This window comes from Cephus cinctus, unplaced genomic scaffold (genome assembly GCF_000341935.2).
Source record: "Cephus cinctus unplaced genomic scaffold, Ccin1 Ccin1_scaffold0169, whole genome shotgun sequence".
In the NCBI taxonomy this organism is placed as follows: Eukaryota; Metazoa; Arthropoda; class Insecta; order Hymenoptera; family Cephidae; genus Cephus; species Cephus cinctus.
The window spans coordinates 465,905-483,630 of NW_014332893.1; the positions used below are offsets into that span (position 1 = coordinate 465,905).

At 36.9% G+C, this 17,726-nt stretch overlaps 2 protein-coding genes and 1 non-coding gene across 6 annotated transcripts in view; all 3 read right to left on the bottom strand.

Annotated features, from left to right (window-relative positions):
* The window catches only part of LOC107264433 (retinol-binding protein pinta), a 39,813-nt gene continuing 22,087 nt past the window's right edge, over window positions 1-17,726 (bottom strand). The window contains exons 2-8 of one of the 4 annotated variants that reach the window (XM_015732668.2): window positions 15,558-15,734; window positions 1,345-1,754; window positions 1,112-1,264; window positions 908-1,016; window positions 726-836; window positions 422-524; window positions 1-307 (exon numbers count right to left, since the gene is read on the bottom strand). In XM_015732668.2, coding sequence (XP_015588154.1) covers window positions 156-307; window positions 422-524; window positions 726-836; window positions 908-1,016; window positions 1,112-1,264; window positions 1,345-1,643 — 927 coding nt within the window. In that variant the 5' untranslated portion in view covers window positions 1,644-1,754; window positions 15,558-15,734 and the 3' untranslated portion in view covers window positions 1-155. Of the gene's footprint in view, window positions 308-421; window positions 525-725; window positions 837-907; window positions 1,017-1,111; window positions 1,265-1,344; window positions 1,755-1,850; window positions 1,997-4,955; window positions 5,083-15,557; window positions 15,735-17,726 lie in introns of those variants that run through there. The other 3 variants (XM_015732666.2, XM_025081717.1, XM_015732667.2) reach the window with 3 other exon arrangements.
* Window positions 7,563-8,983, bottom strand: LOC107264432 (phosrestin-2). Its single transcript, XM_015732665.2, has one exon. The coding sequence runs from the start codon at window positions 8,925-8,927 to the stop codon at window positions 7,773-7,775; it is 1,155 nt and encodes a 384-aa protein (XP_015588151.1). The 5' UTR covers window positions 8,928-8,983; the 3' UTR covers window positions 7,563-7,772.
* On the bottom strand, window positions 10,965-11,037 carry Trnaa-agc. Its single transcript has one exon. It is a non-coding gene; the product is annotated as a tRNA-Ala (tRNA).

Genomic DNA, 17,726 nt, shown 5'->3' on the forward strand with positions numbered 1-17,726 from the left:
TTTTGGCTTGGAAGACTATCTTTTTTATTTCGGTACAAGCATCTCACGTGCTCGGTCTATTGTTTTGACCGAGCTAATGCCTAATGCCACGGATATTCTTAAAAATAGCCAATCGTAGGAACGTTATTTTCTCTGTTTGGTCAGAGAGCTGGGATTCAATCAATGCTGAGCTGCTTGAAGCTGCCTTCTACTCCGAAGAGATCAGCACCGGAAATGGGCTTTCCTGGCCTCTTTGATTCCGTTACACCGAATTTCGCGTCCTCCAGAAAGAATTCACGGTTGTCCAGTACCTTCTGTTTCCAGTGACCTAAAAGAGTGGTATGGACATTAGAAAATAATATATTCATTGCTGCCTATAAATCTGTGCTGCGAAGACCAATCGTTTTTACTGATACAATTATCAGTCTCAATCGATACTTACTGGTCAATTTTGCAACAGATGGTCCATCGCCACCATAATCAGAAGGCAACACTTGCTTAGGTATGTAATCATAAACTTTATCAACAGTACTGTGAACTTTGATCTGAAACAATGAATTATTTTCAAATAATTTACCGTGACAGACCTTGCTGATAAATTCAAGAATCTTCAATCAGTTAGATAAGAAGCATTAGAATTAATATGCCTGAGCCGAGAAAGTCAGTATTTAAATATAGAAAAAAATGTCCAGTACAAAAATGACTGGTATGATCAAACGTAACTTTAACAGTGATAAGAAATTTACCCTTTGCCTCAGCTTATCCTTCATGAATCTCTTGAAGATAGCAAAGACCAGGTCGAAGGTCGTCGGTGTATTAATAAAGTGTAGGCTCTTGGTCCTGATAGGATAAGCATCCTGTAAAAAAAAAAGATCAAAATCATTCATAGAACCTCGAACAAACCATCCATTATAAAATTCAATTCCACCTGAAAGCACGTGACGACTTTTTTTATGACGGTTGGTGAAAATTGCGACACGTGCTCCACTCTGCCTCCGGTTAGGTCCAGCAAGGTATCCTGACCCGCGACATCTAGCCTTGGATGAATAAGAATAAAAATAAAAATAGCACTTACGTCGATACCGTAATTATAGATACGTTTAAGAATAATATAAATAATTAAATCACAAACCGATCGTCCTCCAGCAGCAGTAGATCCATTATCATGAAATTGACAGTAAAAATTTCCAAAAATGTATATTTATTCGGATCATAGATGGCGCCTCGAATCAACACAATCCGTGGACTATCTGGTTTGTCAGTCAGCGGCAACGGCAGATAAGTGCTGATGGATCAGAGGCGGGGCACATTAAAAAACGAGATTAGTAAAGGTGCGTTCACATATGTTACGTCCATGCTACGTACCCCAGATCAAGAATCTCTTGAATTCTCGATGACTTTGGATCTCGATCGGCAAATAATTCAGGCAAGTGGGTCCTTATCGTGTAATAGGCATCTATCTTCTCCTTCGTCCTCTCCAGACTGTGCTTGCAGCCACGTAAAAAGCCTACCAGCCATTGTGGATCCTTCCTGGCGTTAATGTGCGGCTGTTTTTTTAACCAATCCAAAATATGGTTCACATCCTTTCCCAAGAGGGTTTCGTCCTCGTTCAGCTCCGATTTGGCAACTGACTTCAGATCCTCAGGTAGCTCGCGAAATGACATTGCTGTTTGAGCCTCTTTGGTAATGCCTGATTTCGTTGATGGGACCGAGCTCGACTTTTACGAGAGTTCCTTGATACTCTTTATAGTACTTGCCGAGGAGACGAACTGGACCTGGGAAAAATTGAAGTTCAGTAATTTTATTTTTGAATTTCAATAAGCTTAAATGACACTGACAAACACTATTTTGGGACAACTTCACGGACTCACCTATCCAGCACCTGTGCTCTATGGTAAACAGCACACGACTCGGTGCTCTAGGTCGCGCCTGGTTTTTCATTATCTTGGAGATAACGTACTAAGATACGAACGTTATACCAGACAGCTGATAGCAGCGACTGAGTGTCGATCGCGCGGGTATTATCAAATTTCGAAACTCTTCTCAGCTTAAACTGATTAGGAAAATTTTCTGGGTATGACTTTTAATACCATTTGCGTATATGCAAAAATAATATATGTGTGGTAGATTTATAGATAAAATTTTTAGTTTGAGATTTTCAAAAAAAAATCGAAATAGACTCGTCTGTCAATAAATTTCATATTATGGTATCCTGCACAAGGTACCTTGCTGGGAATTTTATATTTTATATATATTTTGAAAATTTGAGCGTTCATGATTTTTATGTATATATATATTTTTTTCCCTATTTTGAATAGCTCAACATATGTTGGTAATATTAGGGTCTTCAGAGGATCCGCGCACGTTCTGGAAAGCGCACGTGTACAGTTTGAGGGTAGAGGACGAATGCTTCAGCCCTATGAAGAACCGAGGCTGAAATTGGAATCGGCTGGAAAAAGCGCAAGGTAATGCGAAATTCCATAGTACGTTTGACGCCGTAGTTCGCAGGCCCGTCACGTCGCTACTATACGTCAACGTTTCTTAGCCACCAGGTTCCGTATCTATTTACTTCCACATATCGAGGTCCGCGGTATCGTTCCTACATTTTTTGTTTTCCTCGTCACCCAGTAGAAAATAACGACACGTCAGACAATACTGAATTCGTCTCTTGGCACGTTGAATTCTTTTTCTTAAATATTTGACCTTACGACGAATTTCGTACACTTAACTCCTGCCGGCTTTTGCCCAACAAGTTAAATGCTCCGACAAATAAGACGTGTGAACATCCTGTAATTTTATATAAAGTGACACCAGTGACGATTACAACGAAATACACGTGGGATTCTTTCTTAATGCGAAAGACGATTGAATAATTACTTAAGTGAGCACTTCGTACTGTTTATGAATATAATGATGGCGCAGTGTTTATTTTGTACTAACAGGAAATTTAACATAACCTCCCAGAGCTCTAGCCCGTTTGTCAAGGTAGCTTTTTTCGGAATGATTTTACGTAGGTACTTACTGTCGGTAAGTGTTACAATATTTTAAAGAATTATGGAAAATTAGGAAAATTATGGAAAATGTCACTGTCACATGTTCCTGCCATATCACGTATCGACGGTTTCAGATAAGAGTAGGATAAAGAATTTTACTGATAAGATATCATTGAACTGGCGTTTTATCATTCATGCCATTTTCATTCGAAAATTTTACTTTGATAAAGCACGATATGATTTTGTCCTCTTACGAATAAGTGAAAATAGATCCACCGTGTCAGATCTCAAATACATTTATAATGTTCACCAGTTTAGGGAACCGACTGATTATATTACTCTTAGCGTTAAGTGTAGATAAATAGACTAGATATTTTCGTGTATTTCGTGCCCTGCGAATCTGACAGTATGACAGGTCATCGAGAGTGCTGCTATCTGTGGCTTGACGAGGCTATTATTTTATTATACCGAATAAACTATGTTGAGTCGTTGCTGAACTAACGAAAACCTTAAGATGCCTATTCCATTTACTTTCAGTCAATGAAAGTACGCTGTTATGTACACCCGATAAGCTGGAAAATATAATATTACCGTCTGTCGGTAAGGTCGTGCACTGTTTGATCGGTATAGTAGAGTTATTACTTGTTTCACTTGTTGACAGTCGGGAAAACAGCGTCAAGAGATAAAAATGTAGGTAACAGTAGAGTCCCGTATGATAAAAAATGCATTACCATGTATCGGTATTTGAAAAATCTTTGAGATTTAATTACAAACGAAATTAAATAACCTGACAACCGACGAACGGAGTAATGTTTCACTTTAAAAAACTGAATGTAAAATCAAGCTTAGGTATCAATTGATGTCTGAAATTGATCGTTAACGTAATTAATATGGTCACACAATATTTTATAATACTCATTACAATTTTTTTTACAATCAATCATATACGTCACGCACAATCTTTATGAAACAAGCACACTGCCTTTCAGTACTACCATAACAGTAAATCTATAGTTGACCACCGATACAAAATAAGTAGCGTATTTACATGCCTCATAAACCATGAGTAATAATGCGTAATAACGTACGATAACCCATTTTTTTTCAATTTTTATCTATACACTAACTTCAATATAAGAAACTATGATGCACGAACCGAATATAGTACTACCAAATACAAAGTAAAACCCCCAAAAAAATAATTTTACCCGCAACATCAAAAAATGAATAAGATATTTACATGAATTATCCAAAAAAATAAAATCTTATCTCGCGACGACGTATAATAAAAAGAATATTTCAAATTTTACCTATGTTATAAGCTACAGGAAATATGGTATGTTCTAAAAAAGAAATCTCTAAATTCTACCGATCCTCCCACTGACGACGGTAACCCTCGTTAGGTAATCTGTAATTTTAATCAGGGTATAACCTCGTGCTTGGTTCTTTTTAACTAATTAAAAATGTATGGATCGTAAAGAATGTTTAATTTGAATTATCGAGCAATTCCGAATCTACCCACCATTCCACAAGTTTCTAATAACGGTTTATACAGTCAGATTTATGGTGCAAGGTTAACCGTGACCGCTTTGTTCATAAGCGTTGCAATTTCAAGTAGAGAAATTCAGTACGATTTGAATTTTGGCTCCTTGAATTAAACGGCAAAGAATTATATCGATTTGCAAAAAATTTTCAGGGACGTCTTAGAACCTCAGAAAATTAACAAGGATTTTAAAAATTCTTTTTATATTAAATCAACCAAATATATAACCAAAATTTCAATGTCTTCCAAAGCATTAATTTACGTCGGCAAAATCTAATAATATTTTCACAATAAAAACCGGCTGGTTCTCAATTACTTTTCGCAATACCGGGCTCCGGTGTTGTATAAAAAAAAAATTGATTAAATGCAATTAAATCTAAGGAGAGAGTCCAATGAAATCAAGTACCATAATAAAAAAAAAATAATAGTATCCGGCGCACCTTAACTCACGAAAAATTTACACTGCATTCGAAGTAACTCCTATCCACTGGCCTCAAGTATTGTCATGGCCAAAGACTCGTGACTCACGCCGCTCACTTGGAAACTGTATCGAAAGTGGCTAAAGCGACGTCGCATATAGGTAGTAACAATGGTTAGCACAGGCCACGTGACACTCGCTACGATAAAGTAAGTTTATTACATTTCAGAAATTTTGAAATAAAAATTTTAAAAAATTGAATTACGGTACTCAATTACCAATTCGTGTAATTTTATGATTTCCTAAATCAATTCATCACCCACGTATAAAAGTCAGATAATCAATATGGACCGGGTTACTTTTGTAGACCCTGATTTTTTTTATCAACCAGAAGTACCATTATACGTCAGACAAATTGTAACGTTGATATATACTTATCAACTATATATATATACATATATATATATATATGTATATATACACAACATTGATAAGTGTCTACAGTTATCGAGCCCTCAATGACCCGTTAAAAAATCGGTAACGTAATCCATAAAAATCAAATGAAACTAATGTGATTGTCGATAGTTGGAAACAAAAGAAAGTTCCTTTGCTATTAGTAAGGCCAGATGCGTTTCTAACAATAATTATCGCGCGATTCTTATGTAGCGTTACGTCACTTACTCGAGTCTATATAAACGCGTCACCCAGTCGAGATTCATTTGTTCTCGCTTTGTATCACGATAACGATTTCTCATTTCTCAGTGTAGCATTCCCAACGGGGGATTTTCTTAACGTGGTTACATAGTCATTAATAATTTCTTGGTAATTACGCGAATAATTAATTATCCAAGAAAATTATCATCGTATCGATAAATCGGACTGAAAAATATTTTTCAAACTCAAATCTCACCTTATCAATTTATACGTAAGTTTTAGTGAATTTTTTTATTTTTCAAAAATTTCATAATAATAATCTACGACTCCTCCCACCCGGAACTTCCAGTGTACCGGAAGTCAAGAACAATACTCGAAACGGATTGCTCCGGTCCATTCAAAATTCATGACTTCCTCATCTAAGAGTCTAGAAGTAGATTTTTTTTCATGACATACAAAGCAAAAGATCAAGGATCGATCTGATAACATTTAACACGTGCTCGAAAAATAATAATAATAATCGGATCAAGCAATATCAAATATACAAAGATCCTGTATAAGAAGTCAAAAAGCAGATGACGTATTTTCTCCTGATTAAGATTAAATTGTATAAAGGCGATTAAAAAATAAAAGTAGAGCCGTAACACTGATAAAAGATAAAAATTAAGTAATAACTAATTTTACTTCTTTGAAATATATTCGACGCGTTAATTACAGTCGTAGAGGCCCATGTCTCCAGGCAAACCGGAACAAACTTTCCAGACACAGACGGGATGACTCAACGGGCACGAATCATCTGTAAAATCACTATTGATCTTGTCCTTTGATCAGCATCCATCCAATTCCACGAATAAGCAGGATTGGAAACTGCTTCACTTTGAGTTGGCGCTTGTGGCCCTTAACGGCAGTACAGTCATAGTCAATACTAGTAGACAGGAGTAAAATGAGCAAACCAAAAACAGAAAAAAAAAACATTCAGCACGTGGCTCAAAGTGCGAGTAGCCCTTGAAAAAAATCAGGGCAGATAACGAAACTTTACTCAAAATCAAAATGATTTACGTATCTGATATCAAAAAAAAATTTTTGTATATATTTTTCAAGGTGTCTTAATCGTAATCATAAAAAATTCACGGCCACCCTATATATCCGTTGTAAAAGCGACTAAGCCTGTTGAACGCCTTAATGTCCATATATACGTTTCGTTAAAAAAATGTAATTAGAACTTTATTATGAAAAATGCATGAAATGTAAAATAATAAAAAAATCCGACCCCTCTAAATTCAAATTTTAACCTTATAAAAAGAAAACCGGCTTTTTGACGTATTGTATTGCGTGTCGTACAGTGCATATGTATATATACGAGTATACATATGTAGTGCGTGAATGCACGTAGGTACGACCTGAAGACTTTTCTTCTCGAAACCTGGATCTCCCAAGTATTTCGGATCACGCAAGGAAGTTGACGCTATGGGAAGATTCTGAAGAGAGAAACATATAGATATACCTGGTAAGGTGGGAGAGAGATAGATTAACGGAAACAGGTATACAACGTGAAGAATAAAAAAGGAACGGTGAGCGTCATTGACTCTTTTAAATAATATCTTCCCGTGTCATTGTGACCCATAAAATTCCCATGAACGGAATTGAGACCGTGGGGTGTCCACGGACCCCGTCATGGTCCAGAAGAATAATGACAGGTGTGCCACCCTAGAGAATGAATGGTAGGACAGCCAAGAGATACTCACGACCCTACACGTACGTCAGATTAAATGTCTATCCTAGTGCAAGCAGTGAAAAGTGAATTTGGTCGAAACTCAATTTAATTTAATTGAACGATTATAATTGATTCGGTACCATTTATATTGTCACGAGAGGCGCAGGAATGACTGTCACGTTATAAAATTGATTGTGACCTGCATAGCTTCGACAGGGTGTCTATTATGAATTTTTTAAAAATAAAAATTATGTAATTGGCTGTATTTTTTAAATTATTTTTATTGCACGTGATACGCACTTTACATACCATTATATAATCGAGTGTCGTAAAGCTTGATTACAGAATAAAATACGTGCCAAGTAATAGCTGATTTCGTTATGTAAATTTTTCCTCAGTCAGCCGGCAGGACTTTGTCTAATCTATAATTTGGGTTAATAAATGAAATATAATTTTTGAGCTGATAATTTTTCAAGCTTTTAACGGAAGGTTCGCGTCCTCGTTTCCTTTTTCCTCTTGGATAAGTTCCTCAAAGGCCAGACTCTCGCTAGGCATCGGCTTCACCCTTTCCGACGGCTTCGGCTGCATCAGGATGAAGGGTAGCTCGGCCGAAAGTTCGCCTGCCAATGCGCCAAGGTAGAGCTTCACCTTGACAGCGTAGGAGACTACAATGCCAAATGAGTCACGGACGTCCGGTGAGGTCAGGAGAGTACTGGAGGCCAGTTCTCCGTCCTCTCTTTTGAGTCTGCCGTCGAGAGCAATTCCACGTCGATGCTTGTTATTCTCCAGTTCAGGTTTGAGGTAGATGACCTTCTGCAGGTTGGAGCCAGGATTTATGGGACAGCCGTCCTGGGTCTCAACGGCGTCGATGACCGTTCTGAACTGTCCGTTCTGGAAGATGACCACGTCTATACCCTGCTGGACCAAGGCCTTGATCTTCTTAACGACCTTGTTGCTGTTGTTCCTGACGCAGACGTTGACGGCTATCCTCTCGCCGTGATGGTACAGCTGCTTATCCAGGGTGACCTCGAGCTCCAGTTCACCTGGACTCAGCAAGAAGTCCTTGCGAACGACCGTGCAGGGTTGGCGACCCTGTTTGGTAGGGGCGTACTGGATCTTCCTGATGCCCAGGGACACGGTGCTCCTCTTGTGGGTGACGTCGGTCTCGCTTTCCCCGGAGTAGACCTTGACGCAGTAGCTGACCCCGCAGGGTTCACCAGCCTCGTCCGGACCTGGCTGAAGTGTCACGCTGGACGGTGCGCTTTGGGGGAAGGTGAAAGTGAAGGGAATGGCATTGGCACCCAATTTCCTGACCAGACGTTCCTGAAGTCGGGTCAGGTTAGCCTCCATCTTCTTCGTCGGAGGATAAATCTGCTCCGATACCAGGTACAGGTCCTTTTGAAAATTCAGGCCCATCACCTCGTCCTCCTCTCTTCCGTACCGGAAGCTGCATATCAGCTGGGCCCAGACTATACGTCCTCCGTCCACGTACTCCTGATCCAGCAGGATGACCCCATCGACTGGCTCCACTCCCGATAGGTAATCGATGAAGTCTCGCTTACCCAGGTACACAGAGATCTTGCCGTTCGGTGATGACTTTTTGAACACCTTGAAATTCACCACCATTCTGATATTCAATTTTCCCTATTGTCGTTTCCCTCCTCTACTGAATTACCTCGGCGACGCTCGGCGTCCTTATATCGACGTCGACCCGATGACGTCATCGCTCTTCTTTGGCTTCCTAATCCATTCAGCGTATACCGGATAGTCTATATTGTATTTTGCGACACGCGCCTTGCTTCCTTTGCGTTCCGTTGCAATGGGATTTGATGCTCTGCAGTTTATTCGGATACGGGCTTGTTTTTGTCAGGGATTTTATTTAATTAACCGTTAATTAATAAATTGGTACTAATTAAAGTCTGACGTAATACAGAAGTCGCTGTTGGTCGCTGCTATCACCGCAATGCAGTATACATTGCCGATAGCCTCTACAGTGGGTCAGAAGTTCACGCTGTGTTAAGACAAACAAATTTCCAATAAGACACGAGTAAGGTAGAAAAATTGTCTTTAGGAATCGTCCTATACTATTACACGGCTGACTATGGCGGTGGGGATTAAGGAAAAATTGTGAGGATTCGGAAGCGAACTGGAATCGTGAAAAATGAAAGGCTGTCCTTGAGGGGACCTCGAATTTAAAAGACAGGATTAAATTCCGCGGTGAAATCGATTCCCCGAGAAATATTGAAGACGTCTTAAGATTTATTCTACTTTTAATGCATTTTTTTATTATTGTACAATTTACGTCATTTCAGGCATAACACGTCATCGAATCGCAACGTGCAGGCGACGTACGTTATTAAGCATTATTTGATTACTGCTTGTCTAAATGGTTTAAATACTTGCAAGTTCAAAGCACAGAATAAATATTTTTTTTTTTTTTCTATCAAATTCAATTATTCTTGTTTTACGAAAAATTCGATTATACGTTTATTGATGGTTACAGGTATTGGATATTTGATAAAAAAAATTTTCTAAAAAATTACATTTTCGACTTTGCACTCGTATGTGCAGTGGATCTGTAATTGTTTTCAATTACACAGAGAGGAAACTGACGTCGGAATTATTTGTACGATTTTTAAATTTCAGTGGAAATCAATGATATGTTTAAACGCATGTTCACGAGTCTGTTTACATGTCTTTTTTATGCGTTTGGTACTTAAGGTTGGGTATACATTACCACTGGAGGCAGAGACAAACGTCAGTTGCATCCGTTGCACCTTTGGGTCATTTTATTGGAAAATAATCATTGTAATAAAATTCTAAAAAATATTCCTGTTCAATTTCAATTTCACGGTTCGTCAGCGACTTGGAAATTGTGCGAGCGAATACTTTCGAAATAATAATTATTATAGCGTATTTTCGCATCCTTGTTAATGATTCAATTTTTTTTTCCCTTGTTGCATGCAATTTTAAAAATGCCAATGCATCGGCATTTATAATTGACTGTTGCATGCCGCATTAGATACTTTGCCTTGTGTCGCCATGGTGAATCTTGATTTTCTTGTTTCAATTCCTAACCACCTTTTCCAACCAGTTTCTGGAAGACAAGTTACGGAACGACGCGACACAAATACTCGGGGAGTTCGCGAAAATATGCAGTCGCTGTGATGGTTTAACTTTCATTTCTTAAATTAGTTCACGGTTTGTGTGTTTTCGAAAAATACACGTATTCCAATAAGATGGCTGTTCTTCGCGAGATTCCAATAAATTAAGTATAGATATTTGTTAAACACGTAATATGAATCAATTGTGTGCACAGTTGTGTATAGAAATTTTTGGAATATCTGGGATTTGTTATTTCAATCTTAAAATGGAATTTTGCAAAAACGTCGACGTCTGAAAATAATAAACGTATTGCTGGCAGAGAACGAATGTATACATTTTATAATTAACACTGATATATATATATATAATTATTAATTTGAACACTGAATACTGAATTCTGATACTGTTTATAAAATCGGGTGGCGTTAAAATATCTGTTACTAAGTGAAAACATGATTTAAATTTAAATGTTGCAAAACAATAATGTTCTATAAGGATCATCAACTATGGAATTTAATGTCTAATTAAAAAAAAAAAATTATAAAAACAAAAAAATTTTGGAGGCGCCGGGTATCGATCCCGGTACCTCTCGCATGCTAAGCGAGCGCTCTACCATCTGAGCTACGCCCCCGATGAATTGAATATTTTATAATTTATTACTTTCCTGCACTCATTTTCTAATTAATTATACATACTGCAATTAATCAGCTATCAAGAAAAAACAATATTAAGATCCCTATGTCTTCTTATAATTCAAATCAATTAACTACTTCTTATAATTTCTATACAATCGATGTTAATATACTGACCGGAATATCGAATACTAAACTCATTGTACTGTATACATAAACAGTAACGTATAACAATTCAGCAGGTCAATATATTCTTACGAACGCCAGGAAATCATTATACATAAAAACAATTCGCATTCAGGCAACAAATATTAGGAATATAGAACCAATACAAGCCCACAGAAAAACAAAAAGCAGACTCTACATAAGTATATACGCGCTATTAACACTGCATTGGCGTAAACGGAAAATAACAAGTCGTTCAATGACGCGAATGGTACAAAGCCAAACTTACGTATACACATACCCAAATTCCTGCCAACATAAGACTACAAATATAATAAAAATTTGTGAATATCGTAAAAATAAAATTCGGCATGGCATTAGTCATTTACAAGTATTTACTATTCATTTGTCATCTGTACACTAATAATCATACATTTTCAAGCAGTCAGAAGTACAAGATTACCAGCTTTTCATTAAAAAAAAAAAATCAATGCGTCATTCGATGCACAAAATTTCTCTTAATTATTTATTCCTTACGTCACACCAGACGTAACAAGAATCGCACCCTGGTTTACGGAACTTACGGCGTTCCGGTCAATATTTAACCGGGTCAGTTATTTCGTCGCGACCTTGGTACTTTTTGTCTTATTTCATTGTAGCGATCTTGCTTATCGTATTATCGACCGATCCCCAGAGGCGTATACAAAATCCACGTAAGTACACGTGACTACACGTGTACCACTAAAACGAGCAGCAGCATTTACATTATCGCAAATACAAACAGTATATTTAATCCCAAGTTGAACTCAATGGGACAGCTACGACCATATCTGCGTTCTTAAATTCGATCTTCTTCGTTTGAACGTGAAATCGTTGCCTTGTGAAAACGTCAAAATACCATTTATTTACGACGCCGATTTCGCTCGCCTTCTGCGTCACGCGAATATTCGTGCATGACGACTGTTTGGATTCCGCAAAGAACAGAACAAATACAATGGATTAAATTTTCGTGTAAAACAAATTTTTCAATAGTTTCAGATATTTCCGTTGACAAAATACGAATATACGTAATACGTAAGTATACTTTTCTCAATAGCATTAATCGCGAATTCCCAAAAAAAAAAATTTACCATTAAATGAAACGCCCGACGACTTTTATTACGAGCTCTCGTAAAAATCCAGGACCGACAGTCCGGTGGGTAACTTTTTTTTTGTATAGAAAAAGTATAAAATGCTTTTTTAAAATTGAGAAAAAAAAATTTTTTTATATCCGCCCTTTTACGGTCACTATAAATTTCAAAATCGAGTCGTCACTTGCCGTTGATTCGTATTTCACGCGATTCGTGTCGCGCCTTGGAAAATCCTTGAACGCAACTATATACGAAACGAATTTGGAATTTTTCAAAATCGCATACGGATATCAAAGTACAAAGATTTTTCTTCGATCTCTGAGAAGAAATGTTCGACGAAGATACGAGAATAACAGACCCATATGAAATGTAAAAAAAATGACTCCTTGGACTATCTAACCCAATTTATCCAGCCCTCGGAAGCATATTGTCCTCGCATTTGACGAAGGACGAATTAACGTTAATTCGCATCCTGATCGTAAGGATCCAATGACGTCATATATCACGGACCCCTCTAAGTCATTATAACCAAGTACATTACACGCTCTAACGTAAATTGCTCCGTATCAAACTCCCACGTATTATCGTTCGTGAATAAACAAACGGGGCGAATTTTCGAGTCATTCTTTAGCCAGTCAGCCATACGCGTTAAAGACGGTGATATATATGTATACATTGGGGGGTGCGAAGAGCGGGAAAATTCAAAACTGTTTCGCTACTTATAACGCGTAGAAAATCCAAAATATATGCATATACATATATACTACCAACATACGTGACACATATGTACAGATAAAAGTATCCATCTGTACAATGGGAAAAAAAAAGGTATTCAACCTGGTAATTCGTATATACATATATATACACATTGAAAGAAAAAGAACGTAATATTTCTTTTCTCAAGAATGAATGAACTTCCGTTGACTTTCTTAAGTATACATATACCCTGTGACTTCTTTTGCCGCTTTTGACTCCCCGGATACTCCAGATTCTTTGAATGCGAAAATTGTGGAGTTACGTGATGACCCTGAGAAAATATTACCAGTCGTCAACGAAAGATAAAAAAAAAGGTATAAACGGAAGTTCGACTGTGAAAACGTTCTTATCGCCCACGGTAATTGCACAATACATTTAATTATCTAACAAAAATATTCTAACGTCAGACTCGTTCCGACGAATTATTAAAATTTATTTTTTATTACTACACCATGCAATTCCGATGAAGCTACAGCCATCCTATGCAAATTTTTACATTGCATCGTAACCTAGAATGAACGTCAGTAGAATAATTGGATTTTGTATATTGAAGTCCAATTCCGATTCCATTTTCGTATTCAGCACACTAACCATATTACAACAATAATTAGTTCGAATATGCTTCCTATATTCAAGCGTATATTAACAAGCGTCTACATATGAAAAAAAAATTTAAAGTTTACCCAACATACTCAAAAAGCAGAAATAGCTTATCAATTTTATCTCAAGATTTTATCAGTGTCAAAAATTCCAAAAAAAAAATACAGGAGAGTCGAATTGTCAGGTATAAAAAAATCTACAAGAGCTGCCGTCCTTGTACCAAGAATCATGGAGCTCCTACGCCACTGTGCCCGTACCTACTCAGCATATATACAGATATACACACACGTGGTTTATATAAACCAGGAAGAAAAAGCTTTTTCAGTACCTCCGTTAACACATATCCGTAGTAAACGTCTTGTAAAAGAAAAAAGAAAGATGCCAGCCGAAGCAATGGAAAAAAAAAAAAAAAAGAAACACGGTCAGGCTACACGGCCGGCATTTAGCTTTCATCGCGTCGGTTCGCATCCGTAACAAATTTCCTTCTGTGCTGCAAACAAAATCTTCTTCCTGTTAGCGGAGTTAGGGGAGAATTGCTGTCACGAGGGAATGGTAGATTAGTGCCAGTAGGAGAAGCGTGGGATACATCAGAGCCCTGGCCAGAGAAGATCCAGAGAGCAGGTAGTCCTAACGACCTCCCTTTTGCCCAATGAATAAACACCCCTCCGGTTGTGCGAGCCGAGGAAATTGGAAGTTTACCTTCTTTACCGCAAATCGATATATACACTGATAGACACAGTGATACTGGTAACGTTAATGCTGCCATCAATACTCGATAGTTCTATCGGGTCCTTTTTTTATTTTTGAATTTTTTGCTAATTTTTTGAATTTTTTGCACCCTATGTCCACTTGGAATTTATTGATGAAATTTACCCACCGACAAGACACGCGTTGTACATTGGGCATCGTGATTGAGTTAAGATTGAATTGGATCAATTATCAAAATTGAATTGGACCAATTTTCAAAATTGATCTAAGCTCTCCTCGACCGATTTGGGGTCCGTCGTCGATGGGGAAACTTGACTTTTATAATAGTTGTTTGCAATTTAACATTGGGATTTCGTGCGGCCCTACTAACCTGCAGGATATTATGGTTAAGGGTTCGGAATTCAGGAAATCGATAGTCCCGAATGTCCCTCGAGACAGACAGGACGGGATGGGACAGATGTAACTTGGTTTCCGCGATGCGTGTTTTTCTCAAATTTTTCCTTGCTTAACAAAGGAATTCACGAAATTGAGTTTCTGTTCTTTCTCTTGAACCCCGTACGAAATGCCATATGGACAGTTCACTCTAACAATATTTGAATACGTATGCAGGAGTAGTCGCTCGACTGAAATTAGCCCGTCTATTAGATATTTGTAATGAAAACAACGTTGGTGCGTTAGTCAGGTGTTGCGTTTGAGCTGTTTATCCTTGTATCCATACATCGTAGCCTTGTATATATATATATATCGTTTCGCTCTCCTTTTGTTCTTCCTAACAAGCAATTGTATCAATACTGATATATTATTCGTCGAGAGAGCCACAGCGATAAGGTCATTATTACAGATTACTTTATAAGACAAAAACGTAGTTAAAGAAGCAAATATTATTTCCCGACACAGACTCGTGAGAGAGGAAAAAAAAGGAAGTAAAGAAGAATAAGAAAGAAAAAAAACGATTTGTTCAGAAATTCAATAATGATCGAGAGCAAATACTTATATACATTACGTAGGTTCACAATAAAATAATTGGTCAAGCTTCGTTTGGCAAATTCGAATTATAATGATTGGTAATATTTTTTATTTTGAGCTAACAGAAAAACGTCCAAAGTACAGACCGGTAGATGGAGCGATCGGAAAGTAACGAGAAAAACGCACGGCCTTACCTGGAATACGATCTGGCGACGATGAGGTTCTTCTAGAAGTCTACGTGATCGGCATGACAAGCGTAATGGCGTGATTTCTGGTTTGCAGATTCTCGTCGAATAGGGAAAAAGTAGCCCTTGGCCTGCTTTCGGTCCCACCATTGATATTCTGATCCAAATACCAGTAGCGTACGGTACCTTGTGGGTGAAAAATATTATGACGATGGGATACAGTGATTTTACGTTTGGAAGCAGGTAAAATGATTAAGAGCGATCTGATTTTTTTTGAAAATCGTAAAAATCAAGGATATACTATAGATCGCAGCTTCATTTTTAACGGTTGACGAATGCGCGTTACGTGTTTTATGTCGTACGTCAATTTTATCGAAGGTCTACATACGAGGAGAACGAGTTTAAGATCGTCATTGGTTTTAATGGAAGTTTGTTATGGTACGTGATCGTGATCCTCGATGATTGAGGTGTCTTAAAGGATTTTTAAAAATGTTGGATTTATTGGAAAAAAAAAAAAATTTTTATTATACGGTCAGATGGCTAGGAGGATAATATATCGACTTGACTTTACTGGAAGTGTATATGGAAACGTGATAAGGCGCAAACCATGGATCTGGTGAAAACAAAGAAAAGTATAGGAAGAAGGAAATGCGAAAATTTATAAAATCTGTGGGTATGCAATTTGTGTATATATGTATATATAATATATCGTTGTCAAGTCAATGTCCTGTTTACGTCACGTGCATTTCCTGTGGACATCCTGTAGATGTCCTAAGGATGTCACGTGTATATTGACTACCTCTAAAGGATCGATAATCGAAACGTGATTTATTCAATCGATACTTTGAATGCATTGGAGACGATTTGGTTTTTGCTTAATAATAAAAAAAAAAAAAAAAAAAAAAAAAAAAAAAAAAAAAAAAAAAAAAAAAAAAAAAAAAAAAAAAAAAAAAAAAAAAAAAAAAAAAAAAAAAAAAAAAAAAAAAAAAAAAAAAAAAAAAAAAAAAAAAAAAAAAAAAAAAAAAAAAAAAAAAAAAAAAAAAAAAAAAAAAAAAAAAAAAAAAAAAAAAAAAAAAAAAAAAAAAAAAGTAATCCATTAATTATAAAATAAATTTGGATCCAATTTGATAGGAAATTTAATAGTGCGTAAAGACAAAAAAATTTCTTGTAATATTTCAAGTCAATCGATAGGTTCAATAACGTCGATCCTGAAGATCGATTCGTCCTGGTTGTCATGCATTGATAAGCCCGATCGATCACGAACGGTATTTGTAAAACCGGTTGGGAATATTGCGGCCCACTTTCTCAGAAGGATCGGATAGAAATCCATTGAAAATTCATCAAAGCGATCGATATCCGATCGCCGAAAATCGATTGATTTTATTATCAACGTTTCGTATGCATATTATACTGTACTGTTAATGTACTATACTGTATTCCAAGGTATCGTGTTTTTCATAAGATTCAATATCCGTGACCATCGATAACTGCAGGTAACGTAGCGCTCTTTTGAATTTTGAATTTTAAAAGACACATTTTTTTTTTTCCCACGACATACGGAAATCCACAGATTTGTGCGGGAAGCACATGTGTGCGAATCTCATGGGCTTTCCATTTTTTATGTATCTCTTGAGTACGCTACGTGACGAAACACACTGGGTGCAAGTTCCACGTCCACTTTCGCCAGTCACGTTCGTAGAAAATGATCCTCAAAATGAAATTCAGACAAAAAATGGCATTTTGAAAAATACTCTAGACGGTACAAATAAAGCCGGGGATTTAAGAATATTGTTAAAAAAATATATATACCAAATGCCTATATAAATGATCCCCCCGTATCCTTGGATTGTGAGACAGTTAATATGAACCGGGGACAATGTTATTATTTCACGTAATGAGAATCCCGACTATTCCAACGATTTGCATAATAATTTTCTACAAATAAGAAATATCCGGTCACGACGTCGTAGAAACGTCGCACTGTCTTCCGATGAGGAAAACATATAAGAAAACAAGCCAGAGAATAGTATTAAGTTTGTATGCTGCACAGACGAATAAACAACGAAAATGCTCACCGGAAATTGCACACGTGTCCTGATGTTGTTCAAACATTGAATCAGATATTAAAAAAAAAAAAAAAAAAAAAATTTTTTAATTTTTAAAAAAAAAAAAAATTTT